The sequence below is a fragment of the Pan troglodytes genome, chromosome 1 (genome assembly GCF_028858775.2).
Source record: "Pan troglodytes isolate AG18354 chromosome 1, NHGRI_mPanTro3-v2.0_pri, whole genome shotgun sequence".
NCBI lineage: Eukaryota > Metazoa > Chordata > Mammalia > Primates > Hominidae > Pan > Pan troglodytes.
The window spans coordinates 28,550,365-28,569,474 of NC_072398.2; the positions used below are offsets into that span (position 1 = coordinate 28,550,365).

Below are 19,110 nucleotides of genomic sequence, written 5' to 3' on the forward strand. Positions count from 1 at the left end.
ACTGCACTGTTCCAAATTTTTAAATTAATTTTTATGAAATGATATATTATTCACCATTGTTTCTTACATCCTTGCACTTCTCTTCGATTTTTCTAGTTTGTAAAATTTTTTTCAGATAGGTGTGTAGGTGCTACACTTTCTGAATCTTTACAGCTACTAATTTTTCTTATTTCAACTTCACATGTAAACAATAATTCCATTAGATACAGAACAGGTACAAAGGAACATTTTTCCACTTACTTCTGGACTTATTCCAGAAGGTTGAACCTTTCAGAAACATGGCTTACTGATATCTATAAACACATCACAAACTGTGACCTCTGAATGACAAAACAATAAAAGACAGAAGAAATCCTACAGAAGTTCCAGGTGAAAAAACTTTTTACAAAACCTTTGTCTAAGGAATAGATCTAAATGCAAACATATGTGATATGTTAGTGTGAAATTTAGCACTTCATCTCAATGAAGAAGTAATAAATTATTCAACAAATGGTATTGGAACAGCTAGAAAAAATAAAGCTGAATCTCTAGGAGTGAGGTATCACTCTTTACTCCAAAATAAATTCACAATTGATTAAGGATATAAATGTAAAAAGAAACAGAAAAAAACACAAAGACAAAGAAACCACCAAAGTACTAGAAGAAAGAATCGACAGTTCAGCAAGTGTTTTTTAGTCTCAGCACGGGAAATGGCTCTCTAGGTATAACATAAAATAGAACTCACTAAAAAAAAGTTTAATAAATGTGACATCGCAAATTTAAAAGACAGTAGTTGATTTTTTAAAAAACTCTCCTTATATCAAAGTAAAGAGGCAGACAATAAATTAAGAAAAAATATTTGTAACATATGGCAGGAAAATGGTTAATTTTAAAATACTAAACCTTCCACAAGTCAACTTTTAAAATGGGCAAATATGAATGTGCACAGGATGTATACAGATATTTCACAGAAAAGGACATATATGTGACTTTTAAACATATGAAGTAAATCATAAGTGAAATATAAATTAAAGCTACAATAAAATCTATTTTTCATCTATCAGATTACAACGATTAGAGTTTGATAGCATTTGATGGTGATGGTATAGAACTAGGCATACTTATATATCATTGGTCACAGTGAAAATTGACACAAATTCTATGTATAGGAGGAGTTGGGAGACAACTATCAAGTAAATTCCCACAATCCTTGGGCTAGAAATTTTACTTCTAGTAATTAGTTTTACAGACATAGTCACAAATGAGTGTAAAGATGAACACATACAATATTTATTGTAGCACTGTTTGTAACAGCAAAAAACAGAAGCAAGCACAAAGTCCATCAATAGGCAGAGCTGGTTATGTATGTACGGTATGTTCTTTGTAAATGTGTATATGTGTACATGTGCCTCCATGCACATGCTTCAATAAGCACAGACTATCTCCAGAAGGTTACACAAGACACAGAAGAGAAAGTAGTTACCTCTAGAAAAGGGAGCTAGGGGACTGGGAAACAGGAGCATAGGGAACATTTTCTTTTTCATATCATATCATCACACTCTTTGTTAAATATCCTGCAACAGATCCCCATTTTATTCAGAGTAAAATCAAAGCCCTTATATGACCAATAAGGTAAGACTAACAAAGTCGGACCCCCTATTACCTTTCTGCCCTCATTTACTACTATGCCCCTTCTCACTCACCTTGCTCCAGCCAAATTGGTTTCATAGCCATTCTTCAGGAATGTCTGGCACACTCATACAACAGGTCATTTGCTCTAGATGTTCCCTCTGCCTAGAACATTCTTCTCTCAGATATCAGTTTGTCCAATTCCTTCAGGTCCCTCAAGTCTTTGCTTAAATCTCATCTTTGCAGTGAGGTTTACTTTGACCTATTTCATACCACACATCTCCTTTGCCTTACTGATTGATTGTTTATTAGTGTTTTCTCACCCTCATAAGAACAAAGATATTTATTGCATTTACTTTTATATCCCAAGTGTCTGAGAAAGTACAAATATCAAGAAGTACCAAAAAGGTTCAAATACAATAATTTAACAATATTTTAACAAACATATCTATTATATTACTGAGCATAAGTGGGTTGCATTAACCTATTCAAAAGAAAAAGACTTTTTATACCATGAGAGGGGTGTACCTAAATTCAACTATATGCTGCCCATAAGAGACACATCTAAAACAACTGAAGTAAAAAAAGTTAAAAGTAAAATATACTAGGCAAATACAAATGGATAGAAAGCAGGGGCCATGTGGTAATTAAGAGGATAAGCTTTAAAGCTAGATAGACTTAGTATCAAATAGTGCCTATGCCACTAAGTAATGTGACCTTCGGGAAGTTACCTCTCTGAGCCTCAGTTTACTATTCTATAAAATGTTGTTATTACCTATAAGTCAAGGATTTTTAAATTAGAATTATACAAAAGAGAGCATTTAACACAATGCTTGGCACATTCTCAATACCAGAACCTACTGTGATTACTGTCCTTGTCACAATTCAAAGTGGAACAAATGCCTTTCAATATTTCTGATATCAGAAAAATAGGCCTAATCCGAGTTGTTTTAAAATAAAGGGAAAGTCCAGAGTAGCAATTCTAGCTTTCGGATATCTCTTCAGGAATCGGAAGAGGCCTGAATAGCCTTTAATGTGAAAAGGCTTACCACATAACTGGTAGCTCTCCTGTGTTTTTCCATCCCTCTTAGGTAAAACACAAGTACTAATTTTGTCCTATCAGAAGCTTCTTTAGTATTTACTCCTTGAGCCAGCAACTCCACTTCTAAGATTTTAGCCTACAAATAAATTCCCACACATATGAATGTGAAATTACACAAGTACAGGTCAGACATTCACTGCAATAAAATATTTGTAATAACAAAAGGTCGGAAACAACCTAAATAGCCATCAGTAGCAAACTTGGTTAAATATGTCCATAGGTAGAGTATTAAGCAATTTTTAGAAATAAAATCTTCATATAGTGATATGCAATCATTTCTAAGACATACTATTACACTTACAGTGTCATATGCTGCCATTTGTGTAAGGGAGAAATCTGTATTTGCTTATATATACATAAAATATATATGAAAACAAACTCAAGATACTAAGGACTAGGTGGGGAAGAAAACTTCACTGGCATACCCTTTTGAACTTTTAAAATTTTCATGTATTTGAATATATTACCTATCAACAAAAATATTTAAACAAAAGACTATTAAGTAGTTAGTTTCTAAGTAGTTACTTAGCAGATGTTACCAGTTTCTCAAGCTTACAATGAGGATTAAATAAAATAATGTCTAAAAAAGCATTCAACACAGAAGATGTTGTCAGTGTTGAGTAAATGATGGCTGCTATTAAGTAGTTACTAAGTAGATAGAAACTACTTACCTACTTTCTAAGCAAATTAGTAGATTATGCCTGAATTTGTTCACCAAAGGCTAACTAAATATCTACTATGTATTGACATTTTTTCTTCAATTTCATAATTTGTTTAGTTAATACTGCTGTCATTAGGGAACTACATACATGCCCACACAAATTACATTTACTGATCCTGGCAAGCACAGTGTATTTACATCCACTCACATCACCTCCTTTTAGAAATGAACAAATAAACAAAACAAAAAACCCCAGCAACGGTTTGCTCTCAGTAAACTGCTTGACCAATAATAGTTTCAAGTACAAATGTTTTCTGGTCTGCAGATGGAGATCCAAACTAGAAAATTCTAGCAGATAGATGTATGGTGAAATGGTGTGACTCAGTATTATTCTTTATTAATAGATCATTCAAGACTAAATAGCATAGGTTTACGCCTTAAATGGTGGTTCTTTCATCTGGTCACTTCTCTTCCATTTTGTCCTAGCTTCTACTACAAGCAGAATACATTGGCAACTACTTGTAATCCCTGAAAACAGGAATAATGTTACTACCAGTCCAATAATAGTAATAGCAGTCATCATTTACTCAACACTGACAATGTCTTCTGTGTTGAATGCTTTTTTAGACATTATATTATTTAATCCTAATTGTAAGCTTGAGAAACTGATAACATTACCCAATTTAAAGATGAGACATCAGAAGCTTGGAAAGCAAAACAAATGTCACACAGCTAGTAAATGTCAGTTCCAGAGGCAAAACCTAAATCCATCTTACTATAAGACCTATGCTTTTCACTAGAGCTACCTCCCCAAACCTTCCTCCTATCCCAACATTAACAGTCTCTGAAGATACCAAAGGATTCCTCTTGGGGCTGAGTGTTTACAGAGTGTTATCAGCTTTCATCTACATGGTAAGCTTTGCAAGGCAGGCTCTGCCCCTTGTGCCAGAGGCTTGTGACTGTCCAGCCTTACAAATAACTAAAAACAATAAGTGAGAGAAAAACATAAAAAATCTGACGGGAATTCTTACAGGCATGGACAAGGAAAAATCTCATCAATATCTCTCACTGGCTACTACAACAAGGCCAGTTTCCTCCTACAGAGTCTTTAGCCTGAGCTTTTGGGCTAGGGAAGCCTTTGTTTCCTCCCCCACTCCCAGTTATATTTTGTTGCTCCAACCTCCCCCACCGACCCCCACTCTTCATAGGCAATCCAAGACCAGGGGCTTGCCATGTAGCCAGCCCTCACAGAACAGTGCATATACAAGTACACACTCACATTTCAGCATTTCCTTCTGTTCCTCCAAAACAATGACGGCAACTTCAACAAATCAAGATTATGGGCCACTTTACAAAACCAAGAGTCAAGGTAGTATTCTCTGGATATTACCATAGGGATACTGGTGGCTCCCAGAAGGACCTCAATATTGTGGCACCATCTGAAATAGGTTGTTAGCTGATGAAAGACACCCACAGGCTCTAAATGATGGTCACAGCTGAGAAAACTGATCATTCATGTTATAGCTTAAATGCTCAGTGAGAAACAAATGGGAATCTATTTGATGGATATAATTAAAATATACTTATTTTCCCCTAAAGCTCTGCTCATTTTTCACATCTACTGTTCTATTCTTAATGAAAAATTTACTGCAAACAATACCTTACTGAAATATAAAGGCAGAATTATACACATTTGGGATTTTACATGCTTTTGCATAAAATAGGTAGTTCTGTAGTGTTTTAAATTACAATATAAGCAAGTTTCTTCTCTGAAAAAATAGAAGGGGAAGAAAGGAGAAAAAGTAATCTAAAGAAGAAAATGAGAATAATGATAATAAAGAGGAAATTATACTGGATACTTCTTCTTTGGTATTTGAATAAACAGCCTTAAAGAAGAAAAAAGACAGTATTACTTCAGGAATAAGATGAAGTCCCTACACTTCAACATCACATTGTCTAGTTGAATTTAACCAATACTAATTGACAACCTATAGTTGCTGAAGAAATAAACATGATTACAAGAAATGGCCCAAAATATTAAAGGTTAGTAGGAAAAACTAACAGTTTCCATATGATATGGTACTTTATAAGAAAGGTACACACAGGATGCTATGTTTCTGACAGCTAGAATTGTTTCCCAACATTAAACAGCAATTCTCAGGCCACCTGAGTTGTAATTCAGTAGATCTCTTATCTACCTTGTACCATCCGAGACCTAATTGGATAATATATAGAGAAAACAATATGCATACACATCTGGTTTTTACCTTCTTAACAATTATCGCTATAATTAAATAATTAATTGTATGTCTCCAAAGGGCAGAAAAAGTGCTGACTCATTTGTCTCATACCAAACAAAACACTTTGTACCAGATACTCAGCTCACAACAGATTTTCATGTATGAAACAAAGGATTAAACATCCAAATACATACAGCCCTACTACTGGGCTTCCCCAGTGCAGTACCTCATACTCATTAGATGTCACAAAGCCTTTAGTTAATGAATACTGTTTCAATCCAAGCCACAAAAAGAAGTTACAGACTAAAAACACATAAAACAAAAAACCCTCAATTATTTGTATTAAATTAAGAGCACAGAGAACTCAGAGAAATTAAATCCACAGGCTATTTAAAGGCCATTTAATGCAATGATTTCTACTTTGTCTCTCACTAAACTAATGTTTTTAATAAATAAGCATGTAATCCATTTTAACTTGGCAACTCTTCTCTTTTCCACTGCTATCCTCTAACGGAAGTACTGATTTACAATGAAATAACCAAAGGGAAGACAGCACAATAAAGAAGGAAGGCTCTCTCTATATAAACTGGATTATCAGTTTTTTAAAGCAAAAAAAGATGGGGGTTCAAATTAAAAATATTTCCATTAAAAATATGTTTTGATTATTCATTCATTCCTACAGACTTTAGCACAGTGATTAAAAGAAATGAACAGGTCTGGAATCAGGCCACCTGGTTTGAATCCAGGCACTGCAACTTGTAAGCTGTGTGACCTTGGGCACGTTTTTTAACTTGCATATTCCTAGGTTACCACAAGTAGGAAAATGAATGATAATATCTTCTTCAAAGGGCTATGCTCAATTTTCACCCAACTACACAGAGGGGTCTTCTCTGATCACTGTTTTTAAAAATGCCTCCTGCCAGTTTCTCTCCATCTTTTAACTTTCCTTTATTTTCTTCACATAACTTACTACTATCTAAAATGATAGACAGTTATCATTTACTTGTTTTCATCTGATTTGTAAGAATAAGAATCTTGTCTGTCTTATTTACTTCTATAGTCCTGATTCCTAGGAACAGTCCCCAGTACTCACAAGTAGGAACTCAGTTAACGCTGAGTAAATGGAATGAGTAACATACAATACAGTAAGAGGTATACTAAGCATTCAATAAATGTTAGCCATTATTTTTCAGGTAATTGGTAATTTTTTTTTTGGCTTTTCTTTTACCTTCTTTTAAGGAAAATTATTTATAAATTTCCTCATTGTCTTTGCAGGTTGTATTTACGATTTGCCAAAATCAAGAATTACATTAATTTACTGCTTGAAAGGATTTTCCCTTCCAGTGTTAGGAGCTAACTTTGGGATACATTATTTCATTTACCTTGATCTCAGACATTTATTGAGCACCATACTAAGAACCACATTTTGTAGACAAAGCAATAAAGACAGCCCTGACCTGCCAAGAGACTGTGTCTTAGTTCAGCACCTGCTACTGGCCAAGCTACCTACTTAAATGCAGGAAGAGGACTGATATCAATATGTACAGTTGGCCCTCTACATCTATAGTGTCCCACATCCATGGATTCAACCAACTATGGATTGAAAATATTCAGAAAAAAAAAATTCCACAAAGTTCCAAAAAGCAAAACCTGAATTTGCTCTGCCAAATACTACATTGAATCCACATGAATGAACTGGTGTGAAGGCACTGTATTCGGTATTGTAAGTAATCTAAAGATGCTTTAAAGTATATAGGAGGATATACACAAGATATATGCAAATATTATACTATGCCATATTATATAAAGGGACTTAAGCATCTGTCAATTTTTTTTTTGCGGGAGGTCCTGGAACCAATCCCCACAGACATGGAGTGACAACTATACAAAATGTTACTGGGTTGAGGGAGGTGGGAGTTTGTAAATGGTCCTGAGCATTTAATGGAAATCCTCATCAATTACACAGTTCTTTGGGGACCTTCAAAGTCCTTTACTCATTATGGCTGAAGTTTTATCTTAGCTACTGTTTTTGTTTTTGTTTCCTTTTGAGACAGAGTTCTCGCTCTGTCACCTCGGCTGGAGTGCAGTGGCGCTATCTTGGCTCACTGCAACCTCCACCTCCCAGGCTCAAGTGATTCTCGTGACTCAACCTTCCAAGTAGCTGGGATTACAGGTGTGTGCCACCACACTCAGGTAAATTTTTTTTTTGTATTTTTAGTATAGATGGGGTTTCGCCACGTTGGCCAGGCTGGTGTCAAACTCCTGGCCTCAAGTGATCCACCTGCCTCAGCCTCCCAAAGTGCTGGGATTACTGGCGTGAATCACCATGACCGGCCTGTTTTTGTTAATAGTAATAGTATCATCAAAAGGCCAACTGGCTATACCAAGATTCTCAAATAAGCAAGTTAAGTGTTTCCAAAATATTTCCAACCAGATAAAAGTTTACACAGGTCTTCAGCAAATAAAAAATATATATTTGTATGCATATGCAAATGCATACACATATATTAGTGTAAGATTGCCAAATGTTCTCTCTTAAAAGGACCATCCCTCTGAAATCATGGCCTTCTTCTCATGGTAAGTTTTCCCCCACATACTTGACAAACAAAAAGCTGGCAATGTCATCCATTGCCAATAGGTTTTTATTTTTATTAATTTTCTAAGTCCATGAAACTCTGAAATCTAGAATATCTAGAAGTAAACAGAACACAACAGCTCCCTGGCCAAATTCCAAATACAAAATGGTTGATCTTTTATTCATTAACATACTGTCTCTTCATTCACCCAAGTCCAATTTTCATTAACCATTGTCTATACTATTCTAGTAGATCTTAATAATAACTCAGACAATATTAACAATATTTATCTGATCATGTGTCTCAAAATGGCATGGATCTTCCCAGGAAGTGCTTAAATCCTGTCACATTGCTTAGAAACACTATTATCAAACTCTGTTTGACCTTGTTCTTTGTAACTTTTTAACTTTTCATGTATCCCTCTAAGTAAATCTTGTCACAGAGAAGCTAAGCACATTTAGAGCAGAAGTGTCCAATCTTTTGGCTTCCTTGGGTCACAATGGAAGAAGAAGAACTGTCTTGGGCCATACATAAAATAACACTAATGACAGCTGATGAACTTAAAAAAAAAATCACAAAAATTCTCGTAATGTTTTAAGAAAGTTTACAAATTTGTGTTGGGCTGTATTCAAAGCTGTCCTGGACTGCATGCAGCCCAGGGGCTGCAGGTTGGACAAGCTTGATATAGAGCATTTATTTCATGTGTTTAACTCTGGTCCCAAATACCTTTCCTGGAATATTCAAAGCTTTCTTTAACCTCAAAGCCTCTAATTCACTGGCCCTTCCCATTCTCACTACCATTCATCCCTGTAATGTCCTACCTACACCTCCTTACTCAGGTTATATGTCAGGGTCCTTCAGTATAACCACTCCTTTGCAAACATCCCTAACTTCCCTGCTTTCCACACTCTCTTCCATATTTGCTTGGCAAACCCACACCATTCCAAAACCCAACCACTCCCTACTCTACACCTGCACCTGAAAGCTCAACATTGTTACACACATATACAAATGAGCTCCCTGATTTCACTTAAATTTTTGGTCACAGATCCCAATGAGGACTCAACATCACCTGACAGTCCTCCGTACTTTGAGTACAGTATTCCCCGCTTATCTGTGATTTCACTTTCTCTGGTTTTAGTTACCTAAGGTCAACCATGACCTGAAAATATTAAATTGAAAATTCCAGAAATAGGCAATTCATACATTTTAAATTGTGCATCATTCTGAATAGTATGATGAGGTCTTACTTTGTCCATTCTGTCCTGCTTAGGACCTGAATCATGCCTTTGTGCAGCATACACATGCTGTATAGGCTTTCCACCCATTAGTCACTTAGTAGCCATCTCACTTATCAGATAGGCTGTCTCGGCATCACAGTGCTTTTATGTTTGAGTAACTCTATTTTACTTCGTAATGGTCCAAGTGCAAGGGCAGTGATGCTGGCCATTAAGGTATGCCAAAGAGAAGCCATAATGTACTTAATTTAAGTGAGAAGGTGCAAGTTCTCAACAATAAGGAAAAAATAATAATCCCATGCTGAGGCAATTAAGATCCATGGGAAGAACAAATCTAACCATGAAGTTGCAAAGGAGGAAAAAGAAATTCATGCACAGTATATGTATATCTGCAGTTTCAGCCATCCACTGGGGGGGATCTTTCATATGGTTTAGCTGTGGCCCCACCCAAATCTCATCCTGAATTGGAGCTCCCATAACTCTGATGTGTTGTGGGAAGGACCTGGTGGGAGATAAACGAATCATGGGGGGGCAGTTTCCCCCATACTGTTCTCATGGTAGTGAATAAGTCTCATGAGATCTGATGGCTTTATAAGGGGTTTCCCCTTTCGCTTGGCTCTCATTCTCTATTGCCTGCCGCCATGTAAGAGGTACCTTTTGCTTTCTGCCATGATTGTGAGGCCTCCCCAGCCATATGGAACTGTGAGTCCATTAAACCTCTTTCTCCTTATAAATCACCCAATCTTGGGTATGTCTTTATCAGCAGTGTGAAAACGGACTAACACAGTCTTAGAACATATACCCCAAGTATAAGGGGGGACTACTGTACACTCACTTTACTCTTCTCTAAAACTTCCACTTCATTCTTCCTCCTCTGTCTTCTTACATCCCCATTTGCCAGTGATGTCTTTGCTTTATGGTTCATTAATCCAGAAACAATTAGAGATCCACTCAGTCATCAATCTGTATCAAAACTGCAGCCTTCCCACTGCCTCCATATTCTCTGCCTATGTGAAATCTCCCTGCCAAAACCACTTCCCATGCTATGGATTCTGTTCAGTTCCATCTTTTCAAGAGCTTTTGCTCCCGCACTTAGTCTCACTTACCTGAATCATCAATTACTCCCTCTCAAATAGACTTTGTTCAATAGCATATAAACATGCTCCTGTATCTCATGGTAAAGAGAAAATTCTCCCATGACCACATGTCCCTTTCCAACTATGGGCCTATTTCTCTGCTTTCCTATATATAAAAAGTTCTTAAAAGAAGTTTTTGTAGTTGTTGTATCACTTCTCTGTGTTTACTTCAACCCACTCCAACCAGGTTTGCCTCCATCATTCCACTGGGACTAGCCTTGTCAAGATCATCAGTTACCTGCTGATTGACAACAGCTGCATTTAACACAGATGACCTATCCCTCTTTATTCTCTTGGCTTCCACAACACCACAATCTCCAGATTTTCCTTCTAACAGATACTTCACGGCCCTTTGCTGCTCTTCTCTAGCACCAAATGTTGACATGCACAAGAGCTCTGTCCCAAAGCCCCTTCTGTTTTATTCATCTTTTCAAAGAACCAGCTTTTTAGGTTTCTGATTTCTGTAATTTTTCTTTATTTTGCTATTTCATTAATGGCTGCTCTAATTTTCATTACTTCCTCCTTCTACTTACCTTATCTGTTTAACCTATTTTAGGTTGCAAAACTGACCTCTTGAACCTATTTAGTTCTCTAACACTAGCTGATTAATTTTCAATTCCTTATTTTCTAATATGTGTATGTAGGGTAATAAATTTTCATCCTAGTTGCATTTTAGCTGAAATGTTCTATAAATGTTTCAAGAGAAGAGTATATTCTGTTTTGAGAGTATACAACTCTATACATTTCCATTGAGTAATACTTATTTTGCTTGTTCAAGTTTTGCTTATTCTTATTTCTATAGTTTTATCATTAGAGATGCTTCTTAAAAATCATCTATTTGCCCATTTCTTTTATAAATATATCAATTTTTTGTTTTATATATTTTGGACCATGTTGTTATATATGTATAGTTACAGTAATATATCTCCTTGTTAATAATATCTTTGATTATTTAGGGTAATGGCCTTTATCTTTAATAATGCTCTTTATCTTATTAGTCTGATATTAATATTGATATGTCAGATTCTTAATCATCTTTTTTTCAACCTTTCATTGTCAGCAAGCTTTAGTCACTTTAAAATAGCTAGAGTTATGTTTTACTAGTTTTTACACAAGCTGAGAAACTATTTTTTTAAATAAGAGAGTTTAATCCTTTTATATTTATTTTCTGATTATCTTACCTGGTTTTTTCTTTTTCTTCTACCCACTGGATTTACTTTTCTTCAATCTTCCTCCCTACTGCAAGCTGCTATGAAGTTATACATTCAGTTTTTATTCTTTTAAAATTTTAAATGCATAATGCATAATAAAAGTCCATTTCCATCCTCCTCCCCAATAACTGAAGACCTCAGAATTTTTAGCTCCAATGTTTCCCCTGCCATTTCCCATATTATTATTATTATTACTATTATTATTATTTGAGACAGGGTCTCACTCTGTTGCCCAGGCTGGAGTGTGGTGATGTGATCGTGACTCACTGCTGCAACCTTGACCTCCCAGGCTCAGGTGATCCTACCACCTCAGCCCCCTGAGCGGCTGGGAGTACAGGTGCATGCCACCATGCCCAGCTATTTTTTTGTAATTTTTGTAGAGACAGGTTTCACCATGTTGCCCAGGCAGGTCTTGAACTCCTGGGCTCAAGTGATCCACCTGCCTCAGCTTCCCAAAGTTCTGGGATTATAGGTGTGAGCCACAGTGCCCAGGCATTTTCCATATTATTCTTATCTGGCATCTTTGTCTCACCTGATTTTTCCAACACCCTAAAAATAAGCAATTGCTCTTTTTTGGCAGTTTTACAGTCAGTTCTTGTTCATAGTTATCAACCTGCAACTTCTTTTGCATATTATCACTTCTTGTATCCAACTTCTTTCCTCTAAATTCTGTTTCCTTCTCCCTGAACTATATTTTTTTGTAATTCAAACATAAGAGTACATAGGTAGAAAAATCTTAGTTTTCATTTGTCTGAAAAAACTTTTATTTGTCCTTTTTTTTTGAGACAGAGTCTCTCTCTGTCACCCAGGTTGGAGTGCGGTGGTGTAATCTTGGCTCACTGCAACCTCCACCTCCTGGGCTCAAGCAATTCTCATGCCTCAGCCTCCCGAGTAGCTAGGACTACAGGCACATACCACTAGGTCCAGCTCTATTTTAACAGAGACAGGGTTTCACCATGTTTGGTCTCAAACTCCTGACTTTAAGTGATCTGCCCGCCTTGGCCTCCCAAAGTGCTAGGATTACAGGCGTGAGCCACCGCACCCAGCTTAATTTGTCCTTATTCTTGAAGGATCATTTAGTTAAGAAGATAACATGAGACCGATATTTTCTGTCATATTCTTTAAAAATATTATTTCATTTTAAAAATATTTGTTATTGCTGATGAGAACTCTAACTTTTGTTACTTTGGAAATCATGTTTTCTCTTTGTTATTAAAATTTTCTTTCTATTCTGAGTTTGCCATTCCATAGGTATGAATCTCCTTTTATTTATTCTGCTGGTACTTGCTGTGCATCAATCTGAAGACATGTATCTCTCTCCACTTCTGGATAACCCCTAGCCACAATCTTTCAAATACTGCCTCTCAAAAATTTACTCTATTATCTCCTCCTGGATGTCTAGTAGATGAATGCTGCACTTTCTTATCTGTATTCCATATTTATTAACCAGTCTTTAATATCCTCAGTCCCTATTTCTCTATGATTCATTCCAAGTCATTTCCTCAGATCTATACCAGTCCATCAAGTCTATCTTTGGCTGGGAATAATCTGCTGCTTAATCATTCTACTGAGATTTTAATTTCAGTGACAACATACTTCATTTCTATAATTTCTATTTAGTTCTTTTTCTAATCAGCTTAATTCTCTTCATTTCTTATTCTTTTATTATGGTATTTATTACTGCCTTTAAAACTTTTTAAACAAATTTATATTCTGCTTTATTTCAGATTGTTCAGATAGTCGCATTATTTCCAGTTCTTAGGGTGGTATTCCTACTTTTTGTATTTGTTAACTCTCTCCACAAGTGGTTAGTTTCCTCATGAAATCTGTAATTTGGTTTCTTTTGGTTTTTTTTTGTGACAGTCCCATGGGTCCTAGATTTTGAAAGTAATCCTACCAAGCACTTTTTCACTTGTTTCTAGCAAAAACAAGTCATGAAATTTTTTTCAAGTTAATTTCATAGTTTGGGGTTTCTACTCGACATATAGCATGGAGCTGATGTTTTCATTTATTTAGAATAATCATTTAAGTTTAAGTGTCTCCCCGTTAAACTTAAGGCCTCCGGTACTGATGACAAGCTTCCTTGTCAACTCCCTCAACTAAGGGGCAGAGTCTTTTCTAACTTTCTTTGCAGGGAGACAGAGCTATCAAGGCTTTGAGCTTCATACAGGAGGTTCATTTCCAGTTCTTCCAGCACAGATGGTGCTGATACCGTATTTCCTGTCCCTAAGACAGTGTTAGAGCTACATGTCCCAACTCTTATGCTGGATCAAAAAGCCCTGAGGAATGCCGTTATGTCAGCTTGTGCTTACCATTCTGGCTTTGATTTCTCTTCATTCCTTTGTCCTTTAAAGCTCAGTTATGTAGTTAATAAACTTTCAGAAATTATATTTTAAGTCTATCTACATATTAGCAGCAAGAAGAAAGGGAACCATGTCAATTCAGTCCACTATGTTTTTGGTACTCTCCCCTTTTTCCTGGCTATATATTCTCCCTAGGTGAATTTACTCAGTCACGTGACTTTCAATATTATCTGTACCATATGACACCCAAACTTTCTCTCTACCTATGACCTTCCTTGAATTTTAGACTTGTGTGTCAACTGTATGACATCTCCATATGGATATCGAATAGGCACTTCAGATTTCTCATAGCCAAACATAACTTAATTTCCAAATATCAAATTTGCTCCTCTCACAGAATAGCTCATCTCATTAAATGGTTCTACATCTAAAAATCAATTAGTTATTTTTGGTTTTCTTCTTCCTCACCCTAACTCCTCAAATCAAGTCCCATAAGCAAATGCAATCAACCTTAGCTCCAAAACATGTCACAAATCCATTCACTTCTCTACACCTTTACCTTTACCACTTAGACCAACTTGTCATCATCTCTTACTTCAATACATCAACAACCTCCCAACAATTTTCTCTGCTTGTCATTATTTTGCATCCTCCTTACCCCTAAGAATTCTGCCCACAGCAGCCAGAATAAACTGAGACATAAATTAAGTCATATGTGATTATTTTCATTACAATTAAATATATCTAATACAGATAGGATGATTATGTAATAGGTTTCCACGCCCTCAACCCCCTGCCACATCTCCAAACTATCTCCAAAGTAATAATTCCTAGAGACCCCAAATTCCACTGTGATCCACCAATCAAAGCAGGAGTTTATGGAAATCAGATGATCAATGACCTTTTGGACTGGGTCCAGTTCACAATGGAATCAGTGGGTCCCCAAACCCATTCTGTGGTTACTTCCCCAGTTCTGGAATACAGTTGGAAGACATGTACTCAGCATCTGCTACAGCCTACACATTCATCCCTTGGCCTGCGAATTAAGGACTATTACACTGGGAAAGGACAAGTGGAAGCCATTAGAACTGCTTGGGCTTACCAAAATAGTAAACCAAAAGCAATATTGCTTCCTGGGGGAACTGTAGGTTTAGTGCCACCATAAAAAGTTTAAAATTTTCAGGGATGGCAATTCCCACTACATCTCCACTCAGCTCACCTATTTGGCCTATGCAGAAGACAGATGAATCTTGTAAAATGACAGTTAAGTTATCAAAGTTTTATAAGTTGGTTATGCCAATTACAGCACTATTCTAGATGTGGTTTCCTTGCTGAATCAAATCAACACACTCCAGTACCTGGTGTGTGACTACTGAACTGCAAATGCTTTTTTCTTTATAATTGTTAGTAAATAAACATCTGAACCAGCTTGCTGCTTCATTTACTATCCTACCTGGGGGCTATTTCAAACCTCTACCCTTATGTCATAATTTAGTTCAGGGTCTCTCAAACTCAGTACTACAGACATTTGGGGCCACATAATTCTTTGTTATAGAAGACTATCCTACACATTATAAGAAGTGTAACAGCATCCCTAGCCTCTACTCAGCAGATGCCAGTAGTACTCCAACCTCTACTTGTGATAACCAAAAATGTCTCCAAACATTGGCAAATGTGCCCTGGGAGGTAAAACTGCCCCCAGCTGAGAAGCGCTGATCTAGTGCACAGGGACCTTAATCACCTTTCCTTCTATAGGAAATCACACTGGTCCATTATGTTGATGACATTACACTGACTAGATCTGGTGAGCAGGAAGTAATGACTACTTTAGACACCGTGATAAGACACAAGCATGCCAGAGGGTGAGATATACATCCCACATAAATTCAGGGACCTGCCTCCTCAGTGAAATTCCCAGGAGTCTAGTGGTCTGGGACATGCTGAGATAGTTCTCTTAGGACAAAAAGAAATTGCTGCATCTGGGCCCTTCTACCCTTAAGAAAGGGTACCATGTATGTCAGTAGTGAAAGTAATATATACTGCATTACCATTACAGCTAATCTGAAAGCCTGCCAGTTTTGAATGGATGCCAGAACATCAGAGGTCTGCAACAGGCCTAGGCTGTCATGCAAGCTGCTTAGCCACTTGAACCCCGAAGACTCACTGGTGCTTGAAGTAACTGTCTGTGGCAGATAGAAATCCAGTATGGAGCCTCTGGTGGGCCCCTTATGAACCACAGTGTAGATCTTCAGGATTTTGGAGCAAAGGTATGCCATTCTCTGCACACAACTATTCTCTTTTAAGGAAGCAGCTAGTAGCTTACTACCGAACTCTAGTAAACACTGAGCAATTGACCATAGGCCACCAAGTTACCATTCAACGTAAGCTTCCCATTATGAGCTGGGTGTTGTCCGATTCATCAAGCCAAAAAGTTGGGCATGCACTGCAACATTCCACTATAAATGCAAATGGTATGTATTAGATAAAGCTTGAGCAGGTCTTAAAGGAACAAATTACATTGCATGAGATGCTCCTGACCCATACTCCTGCTCCCCTGCTACATTGATGTCTAAACCAACAAGTATGGCCTCATGGGGAGTTCCCTAGCACCTGGTGATGAAGAAAGAAAACAATACAAGTCTTATTTACAGTTGTTTCTGCACAATATGCTGGTACCACCCATAAGTAGATGGAGCACTAGAGTCCCACTCTGGGGTGGTACCAAAGGAAGAGTACAGGCGGAACTTTGAGCAGTGTACCTGGTTGTTTATTTTGCCTAGAAAGAGAGAGAGTATGTAGTATAAATCTATAGAGATTCACAGACTGGTGCTAATGGCTTGGCTGAATGATCAAGGACTTAGAAAGAGTATGATTTGAAAATTAATAACAAGGAGGAAATCTGTGAATAGATCTCCCTGAATGAGCACAGCATATGGAGATCACTGTTTCCCATGTACATACTCAGAAAAGATGACTCATGCTGTATACATCAGTTAATCTCTTTCTCCAGCCACCCATTCTTGCCCAATGGCCTCATGAACAAAGTAGCCATGATGGCAGGGATGAAGGTTATGCATGGGCCCAGCAACATAGATGAACATTCACTAAGGCTAATCTGTCAGCTTCATAGAACAACACTGAGCTCCCAAAATAGCACCACTCCTGGGGGTGGCAGGCGGCAGGGGGTGGAGTGGGCAGGTGGGTAAGAGAAGGTTACCCAGTCACCCAGTGACAGGTTGCTTATTTTAGACTACTTTCATAATAGAAGGGAAGGTGTTTTGTCTATTCTCATTGGAACAGATACTTGCTACAGACATGTATTTGTCTTCTCTGTCCACAATGCTATGCCAAAACCTTCACTGGTGGACTTACAGAATACATTTTCACCATTATAGTATTTCTTTAGCATCATGGTATTCCACATAGCATTGCTTCTAGGCAACGAACTCATTTTATAGCAAATAAAGAATGAAAACAGGCTCATGCTTTGAGAAATCACCAGTCTCACTATATTCCCCCAATACTCTGAAGCAGCTGTCTTGATAAAACAATCTTTTGAAGATTGTTTTGATGCCAGCTGGGTAATGATACCTTGCAGAGCTGGGGTAATATATTCTAGGATGCAATATGTACTCTAAATTTGTGACTAAGATATGGTGCTATTTCTCCTGTAACCAGAATTCACAGGTTCAGGAATCAATAAATAGAAATGGGAATAGCTGTTCTCACTATTATCCTTAGTGATCCATTAGTAAAAAAATTTTTTTCTAGTCCCTACAACTTTGGGTTCTGCTGGTCTAGAAGTCTTAGTGCCTAGGGAGAAAATGCTTCCACCAGATGTCATAGTAATGGTCTATTAAATGGCAAGTTGAGACTGCTTCATGGCAGTGAATCAATAGGCAAAAAAAGAGGTTACCATACTGGCTGGGGTGACTGATCCTGACTATCAAGGGAAAATTAGGTTGCTATTACATAATGTCTATAAGAAGGACTATATCTGAAATGCAGGGGATCCTCTGGGGCACCTCTTCTTACTCCCATGTCCTATGGGATAAGGCAATGGAAAACTGCAATAACCCAGTGCAGGCAAGACTTCTGATGGCCCAGACTCCTCAGGAATGAAGGCTTGGGTTACTTCACCAGGCAAAGAACAAAACTCAGCTGAAGTGTTTGCCGAGAGCAAAGGAAATATGGAATCAGTAGTTGAAGGAGGTAATTATAAATACCACCTACAACCACAGGACCAGTTACAGAAACAAGCCCTGTAATACTTATAAATATTTTTTCCTTATTTTGCTGTAAATATACTTGCATATATATTAACCAATTCTTTTTTTCTTTTTGATTCCCCTTCCCATTTCTCCATCATTCAACATCAAAGTGTTAACGTTAGCTAACTCTTTATGTTAATACTGAAGTTGCAGGGAATAAGGAGAGACTGAGAAGAGAAATGAGCATCACCTAAAGATAGATAAAGAGACTTTTGTATCATGTTAGGCTAAAGATTAATTCTGCTATTATCTTTATCTTAAGTACGGTTAAGAGAAGTGTGGCTAAATCTCATACTTAAAATGATGGCCAAGCTGACAAGGAGTGGGTTTTAATGACTTCCAATGTGTTAACTTAGCTAAACTGGAACTCCGCTTCCCAGAATTCCCTTCTCTCTATGGTCCTAGGCTAACATCAGCCACAAGAGAAATTTGCACAAGATTAAGAAGGCAGAAATGAAAACAGTAACCATTTATATGCTCTGAAGGTCAGTGCAGGGCCAGACACAGCAGCACTCACGCTTGACATAGCTGATGTTGCTGGCATGTCTCATGGAGCTCCTTCAGCTCCTGCTGGACCACTTGCTTCAGCTGCTCTGAATTCTGGTCCAGATGCCTGGGCAACTCTCCAATGAAGGGCACCAGCTTATCCTCCAGGTCACCCATCTTAGAAGACAGAAGGCAGTGAGAGACACGAGTTCCAGTTTGTCCTCGCAGGTTCTAATTTGTTTTACTCCCCCATGTCACATTCATCTTTCCCTTCTGAC

General features: G+C 37.4%; 1 protein-coding gene across 9 annotated transcripts in view; it reads right to left on the minus strand.

The window, feature by feature from the left end:
- The window catches only part of MARK1 (microtubule affinity regulating kinase 1), a 136,037-nt gene that overhangs the window by 93,999 nt on the left and 22,928 nt on the right, over nt 1–19,110 (minus strand). The window contains exon 1 of one of the 9 annotated variants that reach the window (XM_016939078.4): nt 18,864–19,009. The exons of the other annotated variants lie outside the window; for them this stretch is intronic. Within the exon in view, the coding sequence (XP_016794567.3) occupies nt 18,864–18,890 (27 nt within the window). The 5' untranslated portion in view covers nt 18,891–19,009. Of the gene's footprint in view, nt 1–18,863; nt 19,010–19,110 lie in introns of those variants that run through there. 9 annotated transcript variants of the gene reach the window in all.